At 41.1% G+C, this 25,793-nt stretch overlaps 2 protein-coding genes and 1 long non-coding RNA gene across 6 annotated transcripts in view; 2 read left to right on the top strand and 1 right to left on the bottom strand.

Moving 5' to 3' along the window:
* Positions 1-208: 208 nt before the first annotated feature.
* Positions 209-12,354, bottom strand: INSIG2 (insulin induced gene 2). 2 transcript variants are annotated; one of them, XM_052675814.1, is made up of 6 exons: positions 12,228-12,354; positions 8,139-8,469; positions 6,202-6,326; positions 4,041-4,207; positions 3,597-3,696; positions 209-3,130 (listed from the first exon to the last, which is right to left on the bottom strand). In XM_052675814.1, the coding sequence occupies exons 2-6, from the start codon at positions 8,380-8,382 to the stop codon at positions 3,089-3,091; spliced, it is 678 nt and encodes a 225-aa protein (XP_052531774.1). In that variant the 5' UTR covers positions 8,383-8,469; positions 12,228-12,354; the 3' UTR covers positions 209-3,088. The 2 variants fall into 2 exon arrangements, with proteins under 2 accessions (XP_052531774.1, XP_052531775.1); XM_052675815.1 differs by lacking the exon at positions 12,228-12,354 and adding an exon at positions 11,746-11,764.
* A 129-nt stretch (positions 12,355-12,483) lies between these two features.
* Positions 12,484-14,670, top strand: LOC128077121 (uncharacterized). Its single transcript, XR_008204843.1, has 3 exons — positions 12,484-12,949; positions 13,471-13,631; positions 14,374-14,670. It is a non-coding gene; the product is annotated as an uncharacterized LOC128077121 (long non-coding RNA).
* Positions 14,671-23,266: 8,596 nt separating this feature from the next.
* The window catches only part of CCDC93 (coiled-coil domain containing 93), a 56,364-nt gene continuing 53,837 nt past the window's right edge, over positions 23,267-25,793 (top strand). For 2 of the 3 annotated variants that reach the window (XM_052675811.1, XM_052675813.1), the window contains exon 1: positions 24,814-24,939. The gene's annotated coding sequence lies outside the window, so the exon portion shown is untranslated. Of the gene's footprint in view, positions 23,388-24,813; positions 24,940-25,793 lie in introns of those variants that run through there. The other variant, XM_052675812.1, reaches the window with a different exon arrangement.

The raw sequence follows: 25,793 nt of genomic DNA, 5'->3' as shown, positions 1-25,793 counted from the left end.
AAAGGCCAAATTTTCCAAGGCAGTTCAGCATGCTAATTACAATCAAATCACTGGCACTTTGATCAGCCATTCCTTTTACAGTTCTTCCAGCCAGGTGTTTGGTGGAACCAATATGCCAGATAAGCAATTAAAATTATTGCAAGATAGAAGGCAACTCTGTTTGTTTTAAATTAATAGCATTTAAAAACAAAAGAAGAAATCTATCAAACAAGGTTATCGTTGTATTTAATGCACATGTTGCTTTTAACAGCATTTTGCCAGCTTAAACAGCATAGAGCTTACAACGCTTAATTAGTGAAGAAGTTACAGTGCTTATAAAGTTGTATCTAAAATATACCTTATTTATTCTCTATTGAACATTTTAAAGACGGTCTATAATTACATGCTATACAGTAGTAGCATGTTCACACCACTACAGTTAAGGCCGTGTCTGCATTCTCATCTTGGACCTTTTTCAGGGTTTGAACACATCAGCCATAAAGTTACAATGCAGTTTGAAAAAAAAAAATAAAATACACATCCAAGATCTCAAATCTTGTAGCAACTTCAGTCAAGTAACAATAAAAAACAAAACACATGTAATAAAGGACTCCACCCAAAGAGATTTTGGATGACTGCTGCCTTCGCAAGACATGCTCAAAATTTCCAAAATGAAATTTAAAAGGTAGCTGACAGCACAGTCTGATCGTAGATAATCTGAGTGCAAAGTGCTGTAAAGTGGGTGCCATAAATGCACAATAATCACTTCTCACATACTGCACGCATTTTAACATACACAAGGCTGCTGCGTAAATATTTAGACTGGCAGTAAAAGCAGCTCTATCATCAAGTGACTAACACAAACAACTCCTCTCCAGCTGTACGCACTTACTGATCAGGATGAAAAGAATTGTTCACCAAGTCAGCACACTGACTGAGGTACCATGTTTTTCTCCAGTTCGGATAAGAACCAACATCTGCATTATTATGCCACTTGTACCTTGATAATCCAAGAGGACTCACCATGCTGCCTACCAAGCTGAAACCATTTGTTTAAGTGAAGAAGGCAGATCAGGCCAAATACTGCACAGAAAGGACAAGTTTTTATTCTTAGTGGTATACCAGAGCCTGCCTAAGGAAACTCCCTTCATGCTCAAAAGGCTTCTTTGTGTTATTCATTAAATGATTTTTATTATCACACTGTCTGATTAAAAGCAAATCTCTAGTCAGGAACCTGCTGCAACATGTTTTATGACAGTTTAAAATCAAGGGCATCTACAAGTGCTTCCTTGAGCTGTTACCAAATGTAAGAGTGCTTTTTGGTGCAGAATTGTCATGGAACCTTAATAAGCTAATGGAAGAGTGAAGCTGCAGAATCAAGCTCCAAGAGCCAAGTTGATTACTGTTTTCACACTCTTCCAATCAATAAATTTTCCTTCTCATGGCCAATGTTTTTGGAAGCACTCCAATGCATGCTTTTCAGGCTTAGAGTAAGTGTGTAAGACTGAAAAAGAGTCTCCTATTTCAAGCTTTGTGTACAATGCATATACACATTAATAAAAACTTGTCTAAACATCTATTTGTTCTTTGGACCAACTCCAGTCTCCTTAGGTGACTAACATTTCTTATAAACCTTTCATAGAAGATTTTAAAAATATACTTCAAGACAACCAACACATTAAAACATTAACACAGAAATAGGAGGAAAACAAAGCAGACTTTTCACACCAAATTCACTACTGGCATAGGCTGGCAGAATCCTTTTTCAGTCTCCTTTCTGCCTTCTTGCACTGTTGCTTTCATCTCAGGATCTTAAAAGGGAGCTGCAAAGCCAACATGAAGAAATTCCATATATGCCCAAGACCATGGATCACACTGAAGTCCTTCTCAAGAAGAGAACAGATTTAGCACGTGGCCTGTTTCAGCTTTGTCCTGTCAGACTTTCTGTGCACAGGCACCTGTAAAATAAGGACAACAGTACCTCTGTACTTCACAATGTTGCTATGAGAACAAATGTATTTGAGTGCCTGGACCACTATTACAGCAGTAAGGGCTACTTCAGTACCTAAAACACAGCCTTTGTCTTCCCTGCAAACAGAATGGGGAAAAGACAAGAACTAACAGAAATAGCATTGGTAATGGATGCCTTTCTGACACTATATGGTAGTGGCTGATTTAGTTCAGCAGAATGGTTTCATAATAAAAAAAACCCTAACATGTCCCAACCCCCTGCCATGGGTTGGTTGCTCCCCAGCTCAAGCTGCCAGGCCCTATCCAACACAGACTTGAACTCCTTTAGAGACAGAGCATCCACATCTTCTCTGGGCAGCCTGTTCCTGCACCTCAACACCCTATAGAGTAAAAACGAACTGTTACTCAACACAAAAAATACTTTCAGAGAGTATGTCCACATCTGATGATGGTCCAACACAAATCCATATCCAAGCATGTATATCGTTTCCAGGCCCAGTCTCCATTTCTGTGCTCTGGATATATGACGCTGGACACAGAACACAAACAAAATGATACATCAATAACCCACACAACTCATACTAAGCCTCCTCATCTGTGATGTGAATGACAGTGTGTTAACAGGCAGAAATCAGTTACTTATTGCATCAAGGCCCACTTGCAAACCATGAATTTCTTAAATGCATTTCTAACTATCATCATGTAAAGAGAAGATCTTCATTCCTAAGTCTGAATCCCACATTTTTCACTGAGCTATTAAGAACAAATTCCTAAAAACCTTCAACATAAAGTGAAGCAGAAGTTGCAGCTACATAGACATAGTGCAAAGGTTCAGTTTGGCACTGCAACATTATGGACAGACAAGAAGTTATGGTAAACTCAGTTTAGATTTGGAAAAAAGAATCCTATAATTGAACCAACATTATCAAATGTATTGCATACTATTGTAACTTCACAGTAATCAAAAATCAGACATTAAAGTTTCTATAGAAGCAGCAATCACAGATTGCAGTAAAATATACCACTGAAGAGAAAAAAAAATTGCATTTTGGCAATTTCGTAGTCAAGTGTTCCTTATGCTCCTCCAACAGTCATTTGTCAGATATTTTCCTGTTTTAAAGGTGCATGCTGTTCCTCTTCAGTCCTCGTGAGACTTCTCTGCAATGACTTTGCATTCATACTGAAACACAGAAATTGGCAAAACAATAATTATGTACATACCTAGTAAAAAAAAGGGGAACTTTCTACAATAATAATTTTGAAATAGCTCAGCTTACTACCTTACCCACTTAAGCTTGGTCTCCCTAAGTTCTGTGCAAACAATGCTGGCTGTTATTTCTGTCCCTGTGAGCAGCAGAAATAGTACAGACTTAAGAGCGGCTTGACTTCTCCCCTAAAAGCTGGTGCTCTCATTTAGCTTCTGAAATAAAGCATGCACACCAGCATACAGAGCAAAGTGATGAGCTATGTTCCTATCTGAAGCACTGATGGTTCACTAACCAAATCAAAAAGCAACAATTACCAGTTTCTACCTCATCCCACATCCCCAGTTCAAATAACTGATTGGTACATTACATACAAAGGAAGCAGTGACACGTAGATTAGCAGCATCACTAGAAGGCAGTCAGTCCTTCCTCCACACTTACCATTGCCAGCTGCCTGCCAATATTGCCCATTGTTATTCCACCAGCAAAAAATATACATGGCAACCAGGAACGAACGTAAAGGAAATCTGGAGATGTGTATCTGGAAAAGAACAGCTTTTTAGCTCAAACTTGTGTCACACATAAAGGAGAGTTTTTCAATCACAGGAAACGAATCTACAGACTTAAGTTATGGACACTCAACTCAAAATGCCACTATTATAGAAACTTAATTGCTTAAAGTAATTAACATTGTTGATAAAAGAAGCAATTTCACTGAAGTAAGCAACTCCCAACTGAAGATCTTAATACCGAGCTTTCACAAATTTATTTTACTCCCCAAATTAACTTCTGACTATTTTACAATTCATATCAAATTCAGCCCCTTCAGTTATTCTGATTTTATAATACGGCTTCTTAGTTAGCCTCAAAGAAATAAATACTTACTGATAAACTCCATTGTAGACCAGAAGCTGTGACACCAACGTGGCCAGGAAAGCAATTCCTACTCCAAGACCAAAGCCACTTCGTGATCTATCAAATGTCCACCACAGCCCAACTGACAGGGCTGCTAAGGTGAGAGACAACTGGATATTGTTGGCAAAATCCACTTTCTGTGTTAATTGTTAAGGAAAAGTTTGGAAATAACAAATGCAAATGTAAAGTACTTTGTTCTGTTCATCATACTTTAACGTAATAGTTTTTCCCACCATAAAAAATACAGCACTAGCTTTATCTGTTATCACACACCTATAATGTAGAAGGAAATAAGCCTTGTAAACATTGCCACCATATCAGGAAAGTAACAAGTCAAGACACTTCTTCATGTTTTTAGGGTCATAGTGCTGTAAAAGAGCCAAGACTATATACCTACCAAATAACACTACTGCTTTAAATGCACAAAAAAACGCACATTACTACGCATCACTATTCAGAATAAGGACTTTCCACTCTTATCTGGTTCTTTATTACACTACGCATGAAATCTTAACTCTGCCATTAGACTCCTTTAAATGGCAGAGATTTACTGAAGGGAAAAAAAAAAAAAAAAGAAAAAGATATTTGTCACTCTTTTTTCTACTGCGTTTAAAAGACATGGTTGTTTGCATTCAGCAAAATGTTAAGTGCTTTCTTAAAAATGAAATGTAAATAGATAATATTACTCTGAAAGTACTCAATGGTGAAAATCAGTTTTTATGAAACCTACAATAATGACTCAGGCTATTTGTACATTCTTCAAAACGTTTTGGAAATACCAACTAATTCTCACTATTTGTTTCCAAAAGAGATTATTGAAAAGGCAGCTGTTGAGTTTCAAAAGCCTGAAAGCAAATCTGTGGGATGAAAACATGAAAATCACTGTCCTACTTTCTCACAAAGGCCTGGAGAGAGCTACAGGAAATTAGAAAGAAGTTCAACTAATAAGTAGAATTAATTAATTACGGGATAAAAATCAATAGCATCAGAAAAAATGTCAAATGAACAAAAACCACACCAAATATGGTAATGTAGAGAGCTAGCAATAAACCAAAAAGACAGCTTTCTGGGAGAGCTATCAAGGAGGAAACACAGTACATTAATGTTATTCTGGAATATGTGCAACAGCTGTTAGAAAACTGCAAGGTTTGCTGCAAATAACCTGAGCCACACGAAAAAACACTGTCAGTTCTCTTGCATTTCTTCAAGGCAACAAAGTTCTATTTGCTCACAGAGCAGGTACAGTTGATGAGAACTATAGGACTACATTACCAAATCTTTGACAGAAAGAAAACAAACAAGGTTTGTAAGAGACACCACAAATGACTCAACCTTGACAGCTCCAGCTTGTCTGGCCATGCAGGATTGCTTTTGCTCCCACAAGCCAACCTAGCAACAACAACAAAAATATCCAAAGGCCACCTCAGTAAAAGCTCTGTCAGCTCTCACATCATTCACCAACCTGTGCCTTTTTCCTGGAAATTCAGTAGCACACAATCAGAAGCCTCTTAGCACTCCTGCCACACATTTCTGCTGTGTTGGAGCTGGCAGTGAAAGGAATGAGTTCCAAGGAACGTAAATGTTCTTTCAAATCAGTTTATACCACAGGAAAGGTAACTATCAGCATCTAGGTCACATTTGTGGAATGAGGTAACTTGAAAAACACAGTGTGCAGCCCTGGTGTCACCCAATTCTAACTCTTCCCACTCTTTACAAAGTGCATGTGTTTCACTGGTAACCTCAAGACTGGGCTTCAACTTTTAACTACAGTGTTAAAAACAAACAAACAAACAAAAAAAAAACAAAAAAAACCCCAAACCTTAAAATTAAAGCATTTTTCTGTAACATGTATCACACATTTCCCTGCACTTAATTTTTCAGAGAAAAGAAAGACTAAAAGACAAAGCCCAGTGTTGAGAAATACTAACAGAAAGATTTTTCTGAACCCAAACAGATGAGACTTACCATCTCCAATAGCCCTATGACAGTTTAACACTAAGACATACTCAGCATTTCCTTTGCAAACACACTGCACATTACATTTCTAACAACTCATGATGAGTGATGATGTAAACTTTTGCTTTACTGGAGGCCTATTTTTTATCATCAGTTTCATTGGCATACAGGATACAGCGCTGGCATGATTTATTCCCACAAAGACTGCTACACACCGCATTACACTGGACCATTCTCTCTTAAATTTATGTGGCTCCCCCAGATGTCTGTCCATGCATGGGTACAATAACCCAATCACAGCTGTGGAAACACAAAAGAAGAAAGGCCAAAAAATTAAAGCACTGGCAATACTGAACTAAAACAAAGAGTAGCTTGATTTTGAATTACTGTAACCAAACAAACCTTTTAAGCACACAATACAAAACACACATGGCAAAAAAATCACCGAGAAACGGTAATTTAAACAGTGCCATGGTTTTAACAAGCCCTGTAGAACTGTTCAGCAGCATCTTCAGACACGGCAGCAGGAGACTGTAAGACTGAGCCAACTGGAGAGGACTGAAGAGCTCTGCTCCCTATCAGAATCCATGCTCTCTCAATGGAATTCAAAAAGAGCAGCAATAGCTTGCAGGCTAACACTTTCGAAAACCCCCATATCAAATGTACAGGTTAAAGTAACTGCAAAGCAAACACACCACAGTAAGAGGGGAATGTGGTCTATAATGTCAATATTTTGTGTCTTTTTGTTTTTGTTTTTACAAGTGGTTTTTGGGTAATGTTTTGCTTTTCTTCAATGCTCCTATGAAGACTCAAGTAAGAGAGAAAGCCATTATCCTACAGTAGCTGTTGAATACAGACAGCACACAGGACATCCAAGCCCAGGGAACTGCTCTTTGAACATTTACTCCTGAATTTATTCTGTACTGCAGTTGCAGCTAAAAAGACCAACACAGCTGAGAACTAACACCGTTGCTTCATGTCAAACTGGTGCTGCGGGAGGGAGGCAGAGACTGAGGAATTGGTATGGATTGTAATACCCTACATTTGGCATGCTTTTACAAGTGTATTATGGCAAATGCTCTTTATTTTGCCAGAGAGAAACCTGATCTCCAGCATTCAGGAAAGTAAACCATGAGTAAAGCCAGAGAGGAAAACAAATCCTTTATAAGCAATTTTCTTGCCAAAGATATCAGGCCAAACTGATGACTAGTAACAGGGAAGAATGAAAAACTATCTCTGAAAGCAGTCTCCATTGTCAGTGACCGTAAATATGCAAAGTATCTTTATTTTGTTCATAAAAATAAGCCACGCTGCAAGGGAACGTTCGTGTCAGTTTCAGGAAGGCTGTACAAGTCAAAATGGTAACAAAGCACATGAATTATCAGCATTTATCATAGAGATTGCCTACATGTACACTAGCAGAGGGGATGAGGAAAGAAAATGGGGGAAAAAAAAGTCTGATAATGAAAGAAACAAATCAAAGTTTATCAGGAGTCACTTCAGCTGGGAAAAAAAAAAATCAATTAAGTTCCATCTTTAAATCAGGTGGTTTAAAAGCAACTAGTGCAAATACCAAGCAGGTGACTGCATTTTACAAACAATATCCAGTCTTGCCATCAAAACCACCAACACATGAGAAGCCTTTTGAATTGCCCACCCATCAAACATCAGTACTTTACCAGACATGTTTGTCTGGACTTATGGATTCAGAGGGCTATTTGGAGGATTTCCTTTCAAATCAATTTCCTCTATGCTATCTGGGCTGTAATGTTTCAACAAGCTATCAAAAGGAGAACAATTAGATGAGTCGAAAAATAATAAACTTGCACATTTTAACTAAAATCTAATAAAACTGTACTCTAACCTAGCAGAAAAATAAAGGTTTATGCTCTGCTAATGATATTACAGTGTAGCAAGTTAATAGAGCAAGAATTTTATGACACATATGTATGCCTATCTGTGAATATTCAAGGTGGCTGGGATAGCAATGGAAATGTTGCTGGAAGACACATTTTTAACTACCACATCTTTCACCTGGAGGTCTTTCCTAACCGTAACTCCTTATGCAACCTTTCATCCCCATGCCAGGCATACGTACACAACTGAACTTACCTGATGCTGTGCCACAGCAAGGTGGAACCCACCAAGCTGAGGAGAAGATGCTTGTGATCACATCAGGGGGGAAGAGAGTAACATTCCGCTGGATCTGAAGCAAGTTTAACACTAATGCAAGAAATACGCCAATAAAAAACAGCACTATACCACGAATTACCAAATTCATCCCATGACTGGTTACAGATGAAATGTATGGACCACTCTTTTTGGGTAATGTTGGCTTGGCGTCATTTTCCGCCATGACTTCTTATGCTCTCAGACACATCCAACAGGCTCACTGAGGAGGATTCACTTGTCGTTGGGATTTCAATTAGGAGATACCCAAACCCTGAAAAATAATAAAACACGGGTGAAAAATACAGATAGAAGGAGTATATATATATATATATATATATATATATATATATTTATATACACACATATATATATATTTCTCCTAAACAAATTCAGATACTTTACTGAATTTTCTGAAGAAGGCAATTAGTTTTTTGAGAGCAGAAAAAACACCTTATGAAGAAAACAAGTTTTTACAAACATCTGTCCACTAAGAAACAGTGTGGGATGGGATAAGCAAAACCACAGTGATAAGAGAAACAAAATTGATACCAGATGGGAGATAGGCTTGCCTCACAGCAACAATAAATTTTGTTTTGCTTCTCTCCTTTACACAACAACTGGAGATTATGTAATCCAGAAGCACATAACACAACCCTCAGCTTTGATACAGCCACAGGGGTTCTCGGATCTCTATTCTTGAAGAGAAGCCAGAAAACTCTCTTACATTGGAATGTAAGATCTGAGACATATTTTTCAGGATGGAGTCAAAATTTCAGCAATCCTGCAGTGCTTCAATTTGTGAAACTCCAGACACAGAGCAAGAAACTTGGCTCACTGGAGAAGTAACCTCAGACTAAACCAAAACAACACGTTTTCTAAAAAGTATTGTACATGATTACATACCCGAATTGTAAACAGGCACAAAAGAATCCGAGAGCAAAGGGAAGAAGGAGCTCCACCTGCCCATGCCTAGGATAGCTTTCTATATGAGCAACTGCAAGGCAACATGTGAGCGGCAGAGCTCCCATCCCAACCCCTCTTTAAAAAAAAAAAAAAAATGCTGTCAATCAAGAGTCTTGTTATACACGGATTCAGTGCCACACTCATGTATAACAACAATTCTGATAGACAGCTTAGCCACCTGGAACCTAAAAAAAAAAAAAAAAAGCCCTGACAATGTTTTTAAATCTGGAGCTGCCAACTGGTGGCGGCTCCTGTTAACTCTTACTTATGGCCATGTGGACGGCAGAGGAGTGGAAAACAGGAGCTGCAGCCTTCCCTTCCGTGCCAGCTGACCCATAAGGATAATGCAGAGGCTGCCCTGCACTTTTGCTGACCTGATGCCAAAAGGCAAGGGAAATACATCTGGGCTGGTTAAGATAGAAAGCTCCAACAAAGATTTGAGGCCATGCTGCAGCATCCTCCAGCACTATTCCTTCCAAGAAGCAAAGCAAAAGAGAAAAAGTGTTCAAATCACATGCAACTTCCCAGTGACGGTCTGGGGAGGCAGCAGTCCTCTCAAAAAACACAAGATCTCTTCTGCCTGGCTGCTTCTGAATGGTATTGTAGTCACAAACACGTCCTGGTGAGGCAGAGGGGGAAGAGGACAACCAGGGTGCCTGGTTCTGAGTCAGCAGCCTGACTCATGCCAAGCATTGAGATGTCTGCAGCAGGACTGGCAACTGCAGCATGCTTCCTTCCAGCAAAAAGGAGGTGCTCTAGGTTTTGCTTTCCCCTTCTCCGGATGGCATGGCGGCAGAGCAGAGATAATACATTTAGCCTCCAGGAAAGAAAGCAGGGAATGGCAAACAAATCACACCTTCAGCTGAGAACTTACCCCACCTCAGGGACTTTGCCCACAATTGATGGCAGGAATATACAAAACATTCAGGGGAAGTCTTATAAACACATAATATCAAAGACATCCTTATCTTGATTCTTTCTAGGAAAACACGCTAAACTGACTCTCCACTTTCTTCATTATCCCAACAGCTCTTGGCACTTCCTAAGTCTGAATATTCCTTTGTCTATACTGTATGAACAGAGTTGATATATACAATTCCAAATGTGGATCTCTTGGCCTTGTACAAGGAAGTTCCCACTTTTGTGTCTGCTTAAACAAGTTCTGCTGCAGCACACAGACCACCTTTGTTTTTTTTCACTCCTATTAAGTAGAAGCTCACATCCTGTGATCCATCACTACTCCCAATTCTTTCTGTTCTCCTGTTGGCAGCCTCCTGTTTGTTAGTACCAGGCCCCAAACCTTGCACATTAAATTTTATCCCACACACATTACTCTGACACTCAACGTCATTCCATTTTTCCTGCAGGATATCCGTCCTCTTTGACCCTGCAAACATTTCCCAACTTCAAGTCATAGCAAATACCAATACTGTGGCCCTACTTTGCACAAAGTCATCAACCAAAGCATTAAGCAAGACCCACTCAACTCCTAATCTTTGAGGAAATCTATTTATAATTTCCCTGCAGCTATTATTTCCCAATTTTATAACCATCTCTTGATATCCCCCTCTAACAAGACTCTGCTTCTTGTAATTCTTTGAGTACAATAGTCTCCAACTTAATTAAGAATCATCAGCTGTCCCATGTGGCAGTGCATAAAATGCTTTACTTATGCAAAAATTGATCAGATCTTACTTTTTTTCTCCCCCTATGTCAGAGGATGGATTGCTGCCTTTTGTACAGCCCCTGCAGCAGGAAGCCATTCGATGCACTGTAGACTCCAGTGAGACTTTTACTGTGAGGCAAACAACTCTATCAGCTCAAGAACATTTGTGGTGGGCAAACGCCAATGAATGCATTTGGAACAAGTAATGCCAAATCTCCAATTAGTATGACGTGGTGACTTCTGCCCTGGTTTCTCATCCTACACATGTTGCTTTCATTTACTTTATTACAGATTCCAAATTTTCTCTGCTGACTGGCTTCTGGCATGCCACAAACAGAGAAACCGAGGAGAAGAGAAAAGCAGCTGATGAACAAATCCATTGTCAGGGTTCTTCTCAGCCTCTGACAGCTGGATATAAGATTCTCAGGCAGAGCACACACTTGCACATCAAAATATTTACTGCTGCTTCCTTTAATGTTGATGGAAATTAAGATTTCTAAAGACATCAACTCCTTCTTCTGGGCTGGGAGCCAGTGCACCTCCTTTCAAGCCCTGTGTTTTGCACAGGGTTTCCATTCAGATCGAATACTCCATCTATGATTCCAACATTACTTCTGAGCCCTTGTCTCTTGAGAACCAATATTCAAAGTTACAGAAGCATGCAGGAAGCTACAGGCTGGCATGTGCACAAAGTCTCTGCTTCACTCTCTCTGGGGGCACGCGGCCCCAGCCCAAGCTTTTTAGCATACCAAACACAGCAGCTGAGAGAGCCAGGTATGGTCTGCAGGGCAACTGCACAACATCCTGTCTTACAGAGTTAATAAGAAAATCACCCTTGACTTTTTAAAACAGTCACTTAACTAGTTTATAACAAGAAGATCTGCGCTGCAAATAGTCCCCAGTGCTCTGCATGCTCACCCAGAGCTTTCTGTCGGCTCACAACAAAGCTTCTCGCCGCTAAGATGCACTACAAACAGCTCAGCACAGCAGGAGCCAAGGAAGAAGGGACGTATAGCAGCAGGTAGCAAAACAACGGGACACCACCACCGCCGCCGCCTGTGCCCTAGGAGAGGCAGGGAGCCAGGCAGCACCAACCCTACTGCTCAGGGCACGGGGCTGGGCAGCCCACCGCCCGGACACCACGGACAGCGCTGACACCTCGAGGCACGTCACGAGGCCCAGCCCGCAGGCAGCAGGCCTGACTGGGGGCTCGGCTCTTCCCAGGGCGGCCTCTCCCTGCGGCAGCTCCAACCCGGGCAGCTCCAACCCGAGCCCCTCCGCGCGCCGCGCCCTCCCTCAGCGGCCGCCCTCGCCAAGCCCCGCGCGCCTCAGCCTCAGCTGTGAGCCGGCCCGGCCGCCCCCCTTGACGCGGGCACCGCCGCGGCAGACCCGGGACTCACTCGGCCTCCGCCATCTTCTCCTCCTGCGCCAGTCCCCGCCCCGCGCAGCCTCCGCAGCCTCCCGCCGGCGGGGGCGGGCCGGGCCGGGCGCTCCGAATGCCGGCCCGCGGGGCGGAGGACCCTGAGGCGCCGGGTAGCGCGGTGCTCGCGTTCCCTGCAGCCTCTCGCTGTCAGTCTTGCGCTGCAGCCGGTTCCACGCAGTCGCACAGCAGCCGCTCTGCTGCCGTATCAGGGCAAAATGCGCAGAACGCGGAAAGCAGCCCGCGTCCTCCGAGCGTTTCGCTTCTCCTTAGCAAAAACGTGAAGTGTAAAATTAGATTTTACACGTGCTGGTAGAAAGCAAAGTGCGTGCAGAGTAAGGGGAGAAGTAAATAACCCAAAATTCAGTGGTGGTTAAACTGCACAACGCTGCTGCGTCTGTGGGAATGGGTTGCCAAAACGAGCGGAGGGACGCGGGCCTTGAGTTTTCTGTGACGTGGGCACGGGGCAAACTGCAGGAGAGGAACGTGAAAGATGAAATACGGCCAACACTGCTCCCCAGCCCAGCTGCCTGGAGCACCTGACTGCGGAGTTGCACATGTGCTTAACTTTATTGATTAAGCCAAAGAGAGACACAGCTCATTACTTCAGAAACCACATTTTCATCACCAATTTGTGGTCTCTCTGCAGGAAGGCGCAAGGCGAAGCAGGCAACAATCTGCTTTAACCTTTCTTTAGACAAGGTATAACAACAAAAAACCATCATTTGTTGTATATGTGGAGACATATAGGAGTATAATGCTGCTGTTTTCATTATTAAATTTATTTCTGTATTGTGTTTATTATTATTCCCTCTGAACTTTTTCTGTTTTCATTCCTCTGATACCTAGTACAATATACTTGAAAATGTTTGCCTTCGTGTTTCACTGCAAACACTTTGGTGAGCTCTCCATACTCCCAGGCTCATTCACAGCAGTGCAGTGCAGTGCAGTTCCCATTTCCAACCCTGAGTTAATGCTTGGATAGGATGAAATTTGTTACTGTGTTTACTACAGCATTATCTGTAGTGATAACTGTAGTTTGTCAGTGCTGATATGTTCTGAGAAACACTGTACCAAAACACAGATGAAGAAGAGCATAAGGATCTGTAATAGACATAACAAAAATGGGAAAGGAAGAGATTTACAGCAGCAGAAACCCATTGTGGTTTAGAAGAGCAATGAATGAACTTTCAGATGGTTCAACTTTGGTTTTCTTCGCACAGAAACAAAATCTTGTTTTTCTCAGTAACTCCTACTGAGCTACTTGTCTGAGGCAGAGCAAAGGAGACCAGAACTACGGGTCCATGTGAGAAAGCCTGACAGCAGAAAGTTGGTGGACATGAAGTGTGAGCATTAGAGAGGAAAAGTGTGGCATATGTGGATGGTGAGTACAAATGATGGCTTTTTTTCCCTTCTCTTGACATATGTATAGCCATATGATGATTTGTCTGTCAATACGATCAGGTTAGCTATAGTAAGGCCTATTAAATTACTGCTCTTATAGAAAGTAAGCTCATGTAAGAAAGTAAGATCATGTAAGAAATATTAACTATATTAGCAGAAAAGTATTAAATGTGGAAAAAAAAACAAAAACAAAAACAGCAATTGTGTAAAACACTGCCACTCTGAGAAATTTATCAACATTGCCACTATAAGCTAAAAATTAGCTAAAGGCTTTTTACCCATCTGGTAATGCTAGAGGGTACAGTGTTTGCACAGAAATGAGAGGAACGTGAGGGAAAAGTAAAGGAAAGTGTCTGACTAGGAAATTAACAAAATAGATACATCAGCAGATAGTTTTGCAAACAAGGTAGGCTTATGACTTGCAGAGAAGTGTCATTTGCTCCGCCTTCGACTGGAATTGGTATGGAATATCACGGGAAAAGCATTTTTTCTGGAAACAGCACAAGGCTATTTCATTGTGCTGGCTGCAGAGCACAACAATATAGAATATTCTGGATTTAGTTTGGGGAAATACGTATTTTGTGGATATGATAAATCTGGCAATGAAAATCACTGCAAAGTTCATACAAAGCAGAGGAGCCTAGAGCAGCCACACATTTGTAGAAAATTGGAATTGCTCTCGTATCTTTAGGAGCCACTTCTATAAACTTTTGTTTTGTCAGGGCTCTTGTGGACTGGTTGCATGAGTCAACACAAGACTGCCTACCTGAGAGTGTGGGACAGTAAATGAAAGGGGATTGCTGGGAAACAGAGAACAGGTAGAGCTCTACAAGCACACATCCTGCGTATCTCTGACATACGTTAGACAAGACACTTCAAGAAGCCTGGGTATGAGCTGTGCAGGATGACTGACAACTGCAGTGTCATAACATCAAAACCTGTCCTTTCCTTATTCTGAGTTCCAGGCAACGGCACTGATTATTGCTGTTACTTGGGCCCTTTAGCTACTATTGCAAAAATAAAGTCATAAATTACAGATTTTCTTATTTATCAAAATGTTCTTCAGAAATACAAATCTCCTTCAGAGCCTCCTTGGAAGCTCTCCATGCATACAGAAGGCTTCTGGAAGGCCTTCAGAAATGAAGAATTATAGAACTGGGCACATTTTTCACCAGCTGAGGCTGCTGTCTTGTCTCTTTTATTATCTCCAAAAGAAGGCGTAGTAGCCATTCTCGTTAGCACACAGCTGGGTCACAGGCACCACTCAATGGCTGACAAGTCCTGCAGCATATGGGAGGCTTGTTATGCACAAAGGGGCAGTGTACTGTGAATGAGTCTGGGGTCTTGGCAAGAGCACACCACACAGAGAACTTCCACAAGATTGATTTTCCAATAGGGTTGGCATTTTAGAGAGGGAAGGAAAAAGGAGGCAGCAGCAATGTGAAACCGTCAGATCGCGTGCATTCTTACATATGAAAAAGGCTTCCTCTTATCTCGGGTTAGCAACAGGATGCACAATTCCAGGGCTGATATCAAAGGCATGTTTTTTGTTTGCTTTATTTATTTAGCCTCTTGCAAAAGATGCTGGGCTGTCAATGCCAGAGGCTAAAGTCCTTTGTTTATCTTCTGAAAGGTGCAGCATGAGTTTTCCTGTATCACTGTGCCAGCGTGGCTCTACCCTGATCTACGTTCCCCACTCATTCAGTACTTGCTAAAATAGATACCTAGGGAGTACGTGCTGCCAACCATGGTCGTGGTTGCTGCGATATGGAGCCCAGCCCAGTTGGAAGTTTACTGAGATAACCTCATTGCATCACATGCCAAAGAGCTTCGCACAGCTGTAGGACTATGGCATTTAAATAAGATATTGAAAATGCAAAGTAACCATCATCACGTTAGAATACATCCAGCCAGGGGATTTAGAAATTAAAGATTTCCTGTCATGTTATTACAGTGCCATACAACATCTAGATTGAGTAGACAGGCTAAACAAAACTGGGACACTGAACTTCATCAGGATGTTGTTTTTGCAGTGAAAAATTCTGGTCGGTAGCAAAGACAGTGCAGAAACTGAAGGTATGCAAGGAATATATATGGATTCCAGCTCTAGGTGTGTGTGCATGTGTCAGAAGTGTGTCACTTGCTGAAAGTGAAAATAAGGTCAGTGCAGATGAATTAGTATATGGGAAAAGGGCAAGAAGGAAATTCATGTCAAATCAAGTTAAAAATATATGGCTGAGTGGGCAAGAAGAACAACATGAGAAATGCAAACAGGAAAAGTGCAATGTCTGAGAATGAAAGCAGGCCTGCACAGAAAATTGAAATATTTTGTGAACTAGATTGAAAGTATTTTTTATGTGTGTGGCACTGAAGGTAAAAGAAAGTGGTTTCTCTACTGATATGTTTAATGTTTGGTTTGGTGGTTTGCAATTTCTCGATGGCTATGAAATTCAGGTCCTTTCCCTTTCTCTTTTCTTTCTCTTTTTCTTATCCCATTTGTGGAATGTCAGATCCACAAGAAAGCAATAGACTCTAGCAATGGCATTTGGAAAACTCCAAGTATCACATGACTTGTGATACTTGTCATTAGCAAACAGTGGCAATGGTGATTGCACCAGATAATACTGAACTTATTTCAATTTACATTTGGTTTATAGGGATACAGACCTTATATTTATGCCTACAAAAAGGTGACAGCAACTAATTTTAACTATTTTCAAGATGGGGCAATAGCACACACCCCTATTTTGCTATTTACTGTATGAATACATTGTGAGAACTACTGTACTCCTGTGCACTTTACAAACTAGAGAGAACAGCAAGTTCCTCTGCAGCTGATAGAAAAATTGAGTGACTCCTCCTGCTCATTTGATGTGTCTATTTTAAGTTTAAAAAAATTATCTTCTGGAGAAAGCTGCTTCTTTCCATCACCTGTTGCAGAGAGAAAAGATGCCAAACCTTGTTTAGACATGTAAAGTTTAGACCTCAGAATAAGGAGATAATGATGTTATCCTGTGTAATTTGTTTAACAGCACAGGTTATCTGGGTCAGCACTGAGGAATGTTCATGTTACAACCAGCCTCGGATTGCTGTATGATTGCTGTATGGGGCAGCAGTTACTGCTGGCACTGACACTGCTCTGAAGGACACATTTGGAGCAGTTTGGAAAGTGTCTGTTCCTCTTAGCCAACAGATATCTGTAGGTCTACAGTGACAATTCAAATACCAAAAGTTTTTGTTTCCAACAAATATTGCTGTTTGTGGCAATTTGACTTCCTCTGAAATTTGACCTTTCCCTCAGACAGCACAGAGTGCAAAATGCAAAAATAAGCAAGCCAAGAGCTTGCTCTGAAACACCATTTTCCAACCAGCACTAGCAATACTAGCTGGGGGATGAAAGGACAGAGCACAGCCCTGCAGAAAAGGACCTGGGGGTACTGGTGAATGGCAGATGGACATCAGCCAGCAATGTATCCTGGACTCCATCAGAAGGGTGGCCAGCAGGGACAGGGAGGTGGTTGTCCCTCTTTACCCTGCTTTTATGAGGCCCCATCTGGAGCACTTTGTCCAGGTCCGGAGCCCGCAGTACAAGAAAGGCAGGGAGCTGTTGGAGAGGGTCCAGAGAAGAGCCACAAAGATGATCAGGGGGCTGGAGCACCTCCCCTATGAGGACAGGCTGAGGGAGCTGATCTTGTTCAGTCTGGAGAAAAAGAAGGCTGCAGGGTGACCTGATTGCAGCCTTTCAGTACCTAAAGGGAGCCTACAAACAGAAGGGCAATCAACTCTTTGAAAGGGTGGATAACAGCAGGACAAGGGGAAATGGTTTTAGATTAAGGGAGGGGAGATTTGGTTGGATGTTAGGGGGAAGTTTTTCACTATGAAAATGGTGAGGTGCTGGGACAGGCTGCCCAGAGAGGTTGTGGATGCCCCATCCCTAGAGGTGTTCAAGGCCATATTGGATGGGGCCCTGGGCAGCCTGGTCTGGTACTGACTGGGGAGGTTGGTGGCCCTGCATATGGCAGGGGGTTGGAGGTCCCTTCCAACCCTGGCCATTCTGTGATTCTGTGAATGTGCCCTCACAGCCCAGAAAGCAGTGTGGCCAGCAGGATGAGGGAGAGGATCCTGCCCCTCTGCTCTGTGCGGTGAGAGCTCACCTGGAGCACTGCGTCCAGAGGTGGAGTCCTCAGTACAGAAGGTACATGGAGCTGTTGGAGCATGTCCAGAGGAGGGCCACAGAAATGATCCCAGGGATGGAACACCTCACCATGAGGACAGGCTGAGAGCTGGGGATGTTCAGGCTGGAGAAGAGAAGGCTACAGGGAGAGTTGAGATTGGCCTTTCAGTATCTAAAAGGGGGCTGTAAGAAGGAAGGGGACAGACTCTAGCAGGATCTGTTGTCATAGGTTAAGGGGAAATGGTCTCAAACTAAAATGGGGAGATTTAGACTGAATATAAGGAAGTTTTTTACAAAATACTGGCACAGGTTGCCCTAAGATGTGATGGATGCCCTGTCCCTGGAAACACCCAAGATAAAGCTGGACAGGACTCTGAGCAAGTGATGGAGCTGTAGGTGTCCCTGTTCATTGCAGGAGAGTTGGACCAGGTGGCCTTTAAGGACCTCTTCCATCTCAAACAATTCCATAATTCTATCAGGCTATCAGAATCCAGCCCAGAGAGGTCTGTGCCATAGGACACCCAGGTCTCACCCCATGCTCATCCTCTTGGCCCCTCCAAGTTACATTACCACTGAAGCATCCAGAAATCCTTGTACTGGCCGCAAACCAGCATAACCAGGCCCTGAAGCAAGGGGCAGGTTGTGCTGCAGGCACACAGCAAGGTGCTGCGCTCAGCTGGGAGCACTTGTAGCACACAACCAGGTCTGGTGTTCGGTAACAGGATTATGTAAGGAACACTGGGATAAATGGAGCTGTAGTTAACAAGCAACTCTGTATAAGTCCCCCTGAAGCTACAAAAAGAGGAGTTTAATAATTGTCTGACTCAGCCCTACGGGTTTTTCTGAGTCACAGTATCACAGAGGCAATACTGGAAAGCCATATACTGGAGAAAGAAAGAAGGCAGAAGAATGTAGTAATGCAAACTAGTATACTTGGAATTTGTATTGTAGAGTTCTCTGGACTTAGAAACTAAGTCCCTTTTCCTCCTTCATTGTTATTTCACCATTTGGCTATAACTTTTGTGGAAAAAAAAAAAAAAAAGAATTCTTTCTTTATTGAGACCCACCAATTAGTGTCAGCAAGAAGTTGCTGAGCTGTCCTGGCTTCCTGGGAATCTGCTTCTGCTCCAACGTGTCCTCTTCTGATGCAAGCTGGGATTATGCTGTGTTGTTCATGGTTTGATGTCGCAACTAGAAGCTGGGGCATGAACCTTCTGAACTTTGATTTGAATGTAATAGCAAATGGAGCTGATAACAGGACTGGCCATGTTCTGTTCTACATCTCAAAGTGGAATGTTTCGTGAGGATGATCCAGTGTTTTAGCTTAAAGGTTTAATGAAAAAGGTTTAAGATAGTTTAATGAGGAAGATTTTTTAATTGGTATTTATTTTTGTAGAAATCTTACACACAAGGCAGATACAGAGCTGGTCCTGTTGAAGTATGTAGGACTTCATATGAATTCAGAAAAATATATGTATCAAGCTACATCACTGATGTGGATCACTGAACTATAATCAGCTTATACCATGTCCTGAGTTTTGTCTTACTGCTTTTTTTCCTAAGCTACACATTTTGGACCTAAATTTCTGCTGCCTTCGTAAATTTACTCCAGTAAGAATCTGGCCTTCACATTACAGAGAGACATAAATAAAATCTCAGTATTGTGTTTGTTTTTGCATTATTCCTTGTGGGTTTTTATTATTCTCTTTTTTATTTTTTTTTCTTTTCTTTTTGCTCCAGTGATTCATTTATGAAAAAAGATGATGAGATTCAGGTTTCTGATGGTGTTTCCATTACCCAGGAATTGAAGTACTCTGAGCAGGCCAGGACTTGCATAAAGATAAACACATGCACCCAAAATGAGCACAAGTGCTTTAAATATAGAAAAATATTAGAGCTTGTGTCCATGCTGCTTACCTAGTAGACCTGCTGTGGATTTATGAATGTTGTCACAATACTTTCTCCTCTGACTTTTCTCAGAAGAAAGCTTTTTCAAGAGCTAAACGAATTAAAATCACTGGAAGTGTTGAAGTTAAAATATTTTCCATACAGATACACAGATAGATGCACGTATATATAATTAGTAGTCAATTCTTATAGAGATTTGATCTAATTCTATCAGATTAGGTTATTTGATATTTAATTTTGATTTGGATCTCCGGGATGGAGGCTGGATTCCAAATAACGCCAGCAGCATGCAAAAGTGCACCAGCTTCTCAGCTGCTCCCTGTCATTTTCTGAAATGTTCTTCCTGAGAGTCTTGTGAAGATCTTCCTTTTCCAATAAATTCAAAGCTGTGTGTCAGCTGCCAAAGATAGTGTAAAAAGAGGGGAATTTCATGCATCAGTCTTTTTGAGAGTAATCTGCTTATACAGTTCCTCGATTCCTAGCTCAATATTTCCATTTTTGGTGCAACAGAATAATGGTCATGTTTTAGTCAAGTTATTAAATTCTAGCTATGTATTATTAGACAGCTCAGTACTGATTTGATGTGCTTGAAATCAGTATGTGGGCCAAAATGAGTAATGTTTCATCATACGATCATTTCTGCTGCTTCAGAAGAAGTGATCTCACCTCATAGCCTTTACTGGTCTTACATCTTATATCTTTGGATGAAACTTGGTTTCTTGTGGCCATGCCAGAGAAGTGCTGCATTTAATATTTGCTCTCTAAGCAGAATTTCAGTTGCCCTGGCTTTCTCTTTTGCTGCGTAGTAAATAAATACAGTGCTCAAATGTTATTTTTCCTCTTCATAAATAAGAAATCTCATCCTCATTTGGCAGAGAGATGTTTCAGATGCTTTACGAACATTTTATCATCTGCCTCACTAACAAATGTGCTGTCTATTGGGAAACTCTGTGGCTTCCATTAGATTATTGTATTCATTTGGCTCAAGTGGACAGTAAAACATGCTGAATGACAGGGTGACACTGATGGCTACAGAGCTTTAGAGAAAGAAGTCATTCTGCCTCTTGCCTCTTCATGGGTTTTCCTATATCCCAGTGTACCCTATCCCTATGTATTTTAATGGAGGCATGGCTCTTTTGATGTATTCCTATTACTTTTCAGTGATCAGCCCAGTGAAAAGCCCTATCAGATAACACTGATTATATAATCTTTCCAAAGGGGAATGTGGGTACCAGGATCTCAAAGATTAGAACCCAGCTGCTAGAAAATGTTGATGAAATGTGTTTTTGGTGAATCGCAGAATCACAGAATGGCCAGGGTTGGAAGGGACCTCAAGGATCATGAATCTCCAACCCCCCTGCCACATGCAGGGCCACCAGCCTCCCCATTTAATGCTAGACCAGGCTGCCCAGGGCCCCATCCTGGGCCCAATCATTTTACTGCAATTCAAAAGTATTGGAAAACTGGGTGAGTCCTTAAGAAAAAATATATTGCTGCACTGAGCACAGAGGGAAGAGGTGACTGAGAATCAGTGCCGAGGCTAAAAATGGCCAGTTTGTGGCTGAGGTTATGGTATAAATTAGTGAGATGATGTATGCTCTATGGAGAAGGAGTCAATTTCAAGTGTAATTAAAGCACTCCCTCCTTTTCTGAGTACCTACATTTTATTCCTTAATTAGAGAGTCAGAAAGTGATGAGAAGCTTTGGGTTGGATACAGTGGCATTCATTACAGAAATTGGTCCATGAAGAGTTGTCCACAAGCAGTTCGCTAAGGTTTTCATGTTTTTTACAGCAGAAGACTTAACATTGTTGTAGAAATACACAGTGCTCCAGCCAACACATCCCTCATACTCTTGATGTCTGCCTTGTAATCAGCCTCTACCTTGAGCAGATCATATCTGTGAAGCAGCTCTCAGAGAGAGACAGCATCTTTTCTCTATGTGCAAGCATCAACACGACATCTAAAAGCTATGATTGCATGTCTAAGATCAAGCTGTGTATCTCTTAGCAGTGGTAATAAGCCATTGCTTATCCAAATGACCTCTGTTTGCAATACAAACTATAAACAATAACAACAAATAAAGACAATGCATTTTCTTGGCTGCCTCCCTTTCCTATTCCATGAGAGACATTCAAGTATCTCAGGATGGATAAAGGATATAATACAGATGTATTGTGCTTGGAAGTGGTCGTAACAGCAGCACACGCAAGGTAGCTGTAAGTGAACTATCCTGAGGAATGATGGTAGCGTGTGCTCAGAATGTTACATCTCTCCTCCTAAAATTACAGACTATTTACAACGCCTCTTGGTCGAGTGGGGATTTATTTATGTTGCTGCATGTCCAGATAAATGTTAAATATGACGTCATGGCGTATTGCTCCATCTCTGCTTGAAGTTACAAGTGGCAAGACATGCAGAACTTTCTTTTGTGACATTCCCATCTACAGATAGGTGTGAATTGATAGAAATAACCTTTTGTAATACCCACAATTTTCTGTAGTTCTAATTTTTATTGTGCCTGCTGCTTGAAAGATGATAAGACTTATTCATAGAATTCACACTCCAGTGGTTTGATAAATATATAACAGTCTGAAAAGGAGTTTCTTGGTGCAGTGCATGTTATTCATCAGGTCTTAGTTTTCCTCGGTTTGGGTTCTAAGGTTTATTCTTTTATTATTTTTTTTTTATTTGACATTTTTGTCTGACTTCTCTGATCCTCTTCCTACCAGAATCTACCAGGAAAAATAGCACTTGGACTACTAAAACTAAATATGGCGTGACAAAAAATATGTTTATATACCTTTATTATATTATCTCTTACTCTCTATCTGACAAATGAGGAAGAAAGAATATTGTAAAGTGATATTCTATAGCAGGCACAACGCTTATCAGTTATTTTCCTTTGACCTTCTGCCTCAGAAAATTAATTCACTTGAGCTCCCTGTTCGTACGCTAGAACATTAGGGAAAAAATAATGTTAGCACTAGTGAATATAATCTCTGCAGGAAAGCTGGGCAATTATTCAGTGGTCTAATCTTATCTCTTGTTTCATTTTTATATGGCAAGCCTACATTTAAAGTATTAAATATACTGTGCTTCTGCTCGGTACCTTCAAAGCACAGTAAATAAATGCTGCTAAGTGCCACCATGAGTGAAGGAGCTTATAATGAGAAGTGTGAGTAGACATGTGTGCCATTCATCATCCTGCTCCGTCCGATATTGGGGCTCTTTTTATCAGCAGTATTCCTAGCAGTGTCATCACCTCTGGTATAAATCTTCTGTCAGTGTCTGTCGTCCCCGTGCCCTATTAAACTCATGCTCGCACATAATCACTGGATGACCTTTGGATGTCTTTCATTAACCTCCAACCCGAACCCTGCTGGCTTCTTGTTGGTAGGTAAATCTATAACATGACTTTAGCTTATGACTCAACCTTTATCATTGCTTAATAGTCCTGCCTTTCAATTTTATTTTTTTGTTGTTTTTGTTGTTCTGGTGCAAAAAAAAATAGCTGCAGTCTTAAACAAGAGCTTGGGTTTCAAGGGTTGAAAAACAGTGTTCACCTAGGTGTCTGCTAATAGACTTTCTCCTATTTTCCACTGCTGCTTACTGAAGCCTTGTTTGCTGTCAATTCAGGCAAGATGTTAGCCTTGTAAGTAATATTCTTGTTTCTGACAGAGGTTTGCTTATTTTCAGCTATTTCCTTCTTGCCGTGTTCTGCTAATCAGGGGTTAGGGGTTGATTAATTCAAATTAAACTGTGCAGCTGTGACACAGTTCAGTCTAAAATTTCTGGTGCTGGAGATGATGGTAGCTATTATGCAGCAATAATGATAACAATAAACAATCATGCAGGATTTTATTCTGATAAAGTTCAATGTGAATTGGAAAGGCGTTACTCCTGAGCTCTGTGTTGGCACAGTATTGCTGCAGAGCCCTGGTCAAGCTCCTGGCTTTTTCTGTGACACATTCATTTCACTTCTAAAATGGGCCAGGGTAAAACTACTCTACAGAGTGAAACATGAAAAATGGCTTCTATTTACGTAACTAATCTACTCTTGTGTGCTTGGGCATCTCGCTGGTACTCTCATTAACCCTGCTCACTTAGGTGTGCGTACAGAGGTATGAGTGGGCTGAGTTATATTTCCTCTCCCTCATTCCTGCCACCCCTTGTGAATGTGACTCTAATGACTGTTAACAATAATTAGCCCCAATTAACTAAAATTCTTAGTGGCTGTATTCCTGCAAACCCACCGATGAAGCCAGTGTCCACGAGAGCAATTAATGTAAGTCAGAATGAAAGTACATAGGATGGCTTTTGCATTTTCTGCTGAAGTGCTGTAAATCATCCTTAGGCAATGCTGAAATAAGATTGGATAACAGTATGTCCTCATCAACCTTATGTACACCTTTAAGAAGGACATTCTAGAAGACTTGTAGACTCATAATTAATTCAACTAACTTGTGTAACAGCAGTGTTTCCTGTACCATATAAAACGCACACATTCACTAAATCCATGTCTCAATGATTTCGTTATCTAGAAAGCCAAAGCTGAATGCCAATAGTTTTTTTTTCCTGAGTTTTTCTCTCTCCATTTCTTTTTACTGTGCTCAAGTATGGCAAGTAAATTATGCTTCTATTTCCTACTGCAGTCTGAGGCTGCCTGCTCACTGTTGGAGGCCCAGCTCCTCTTAGCTCGTGACCAAGCAGCATCAAAATGAGGAAAATTTCAGAGAATTCAGAAGGGGCAGATAAGCAGCTTGTCTCTTCTTTAATTTACTGTGTTTGATACACGATTTACTCCTTGTTTTTATCTGTGTTGCTCACATTTCTACATTTCTTTTCATTTCTTAATATTCTGGGATGTATCTATTCTGGATGTCTTTACCCCTGATAAACAGCAAATAATAATAATAACATTTTGACATTTGAGCTGGGTGGATCAAGCTGTGGATCAGAATCTCTGTGAGCACCTCACTGATGAACCACAAACATTTTGCATTTCTCTGAGATGATCTGTAAAGTGCAGCATCGTTTTTGTCCACCACATATGTACGTCCTAAATTGGATTTGGCTTTGTTTCACAGATGTAAGGAGACCAAGTTGTGCCCAGAAGAACAGAGGTAGTTGAATGGAATGCATAAGCATGGAAGAGATTTGGACTTCCTTTAAGACCTTGTTCTGAATTCCTCACTCCTTTTAAGGTGGGGAACAAAGCAATTAATATTTGTTGCTGCTATTTTGTATGGTCAGTTTTTCCAACCCAGTATAACGCTGTTGTGTGCAGAATCCCCACCCCAAGATGGCTGGTAGGTATGTGTACAAAGTAAGATGAATAAAATCACAAAAGAATTGAAAATAAAGGATTGGAAGAGGTTTTCAAGGTGAAATTTGGCTGAGTGCATTTGAAAAGCTATGTAAAAAAAAAAAGTGGATTTTGAGGAGAAATCTATAGAGCGAGGAATCTGACGTGTAGGTGGCTCAGTTCTACAGACCTGAATGGGCTCTGGTCTGGGTAGGGAGGAACAGAAGGTTTTTCAGTGCTGATGACGACCAAGAGGACTTGGAATGACAGCAGCAAGGAAACACAAATGAGTGGTTAATTGTGTGACCTACAGGGAGCACTGGAAGACATTAATGGGTATAAAGAGGCCATATTTCCATAAATGACCATTAGTCTTCTGCAAATGTTCCTTGAAATGTAAAGGAATGATTTTATCTCTCCAATTAATCATCCTGGAAATCCTCCTTCGTGTAATCTTGAAAACACCGGAGAGGACTTAGTATCAGTAAATGTTGCCAGATGTACAAAATGGCAAAGTAATGTGTTGCATAAAATGATTTTGGGTGGCAGAAACTGGAGAACAAGCCAAGAATACTGCACCAACATCTGAGCTTTTCTACAAGAGGCGTTGCCAGCCTCGGGAGGGAGCACTGGATAATTTATAGGTTAACATTTTCTTTTTATGTGAATAGCATTTTTTCTCATTTATAGTTAATTAGGTTAAGCATGCATGGGGAGCAAGGGAGGAAAGACTTTCAGAGAGAATCTAAACGA

Source organism: Tympanuchus pallidicinctus, unplaced genomic scaffold (genome assembly GCF_026119805.1).
Source record: "Tympanuchus pallidicinctus isolate F22 unplaced genomic scaffold, pur_lepc_1.0 scaffold15, whole genome shotgun sequence".
Taxonomy (NCBI): Eukaryota; Metazoa; Chordata; class Aves; order Galliformes; family Phasianidae; genus Tympanuchus; species Tympanuchus pallidicinctus.
The sequence above is the reverse complement of the archived record's forward strand: the minus strand, read 5'-3'. Positions and strand labels throughout refer to the sequence as shown.

Excerpts from the sequence above, each read along its gene's own strand:
- INSIG2 (XM_052675814.1), bottom strand. The coding sequence starts at position 8,382 with ATGGCGGAAAATGACGCCAAGCCAACATTACCCAAAAAGAGTGGTCCA. Across the intron at positions 4,208-6,201 it reads GAATAAATCATGCCAGCGCT|AAAGTGGATTTTGCCAACAA; the intron begins GTATCCTGTATG and ends CAATTAACACAG. Across the intron at positions 3,131-3,596 it reads TTGGCAGGCAGCTGGCAATG|TATGAATGCAAAGTCATTGC; the intron begins GTAAGTGTGGAG and ends TCTGTGTTTCAG.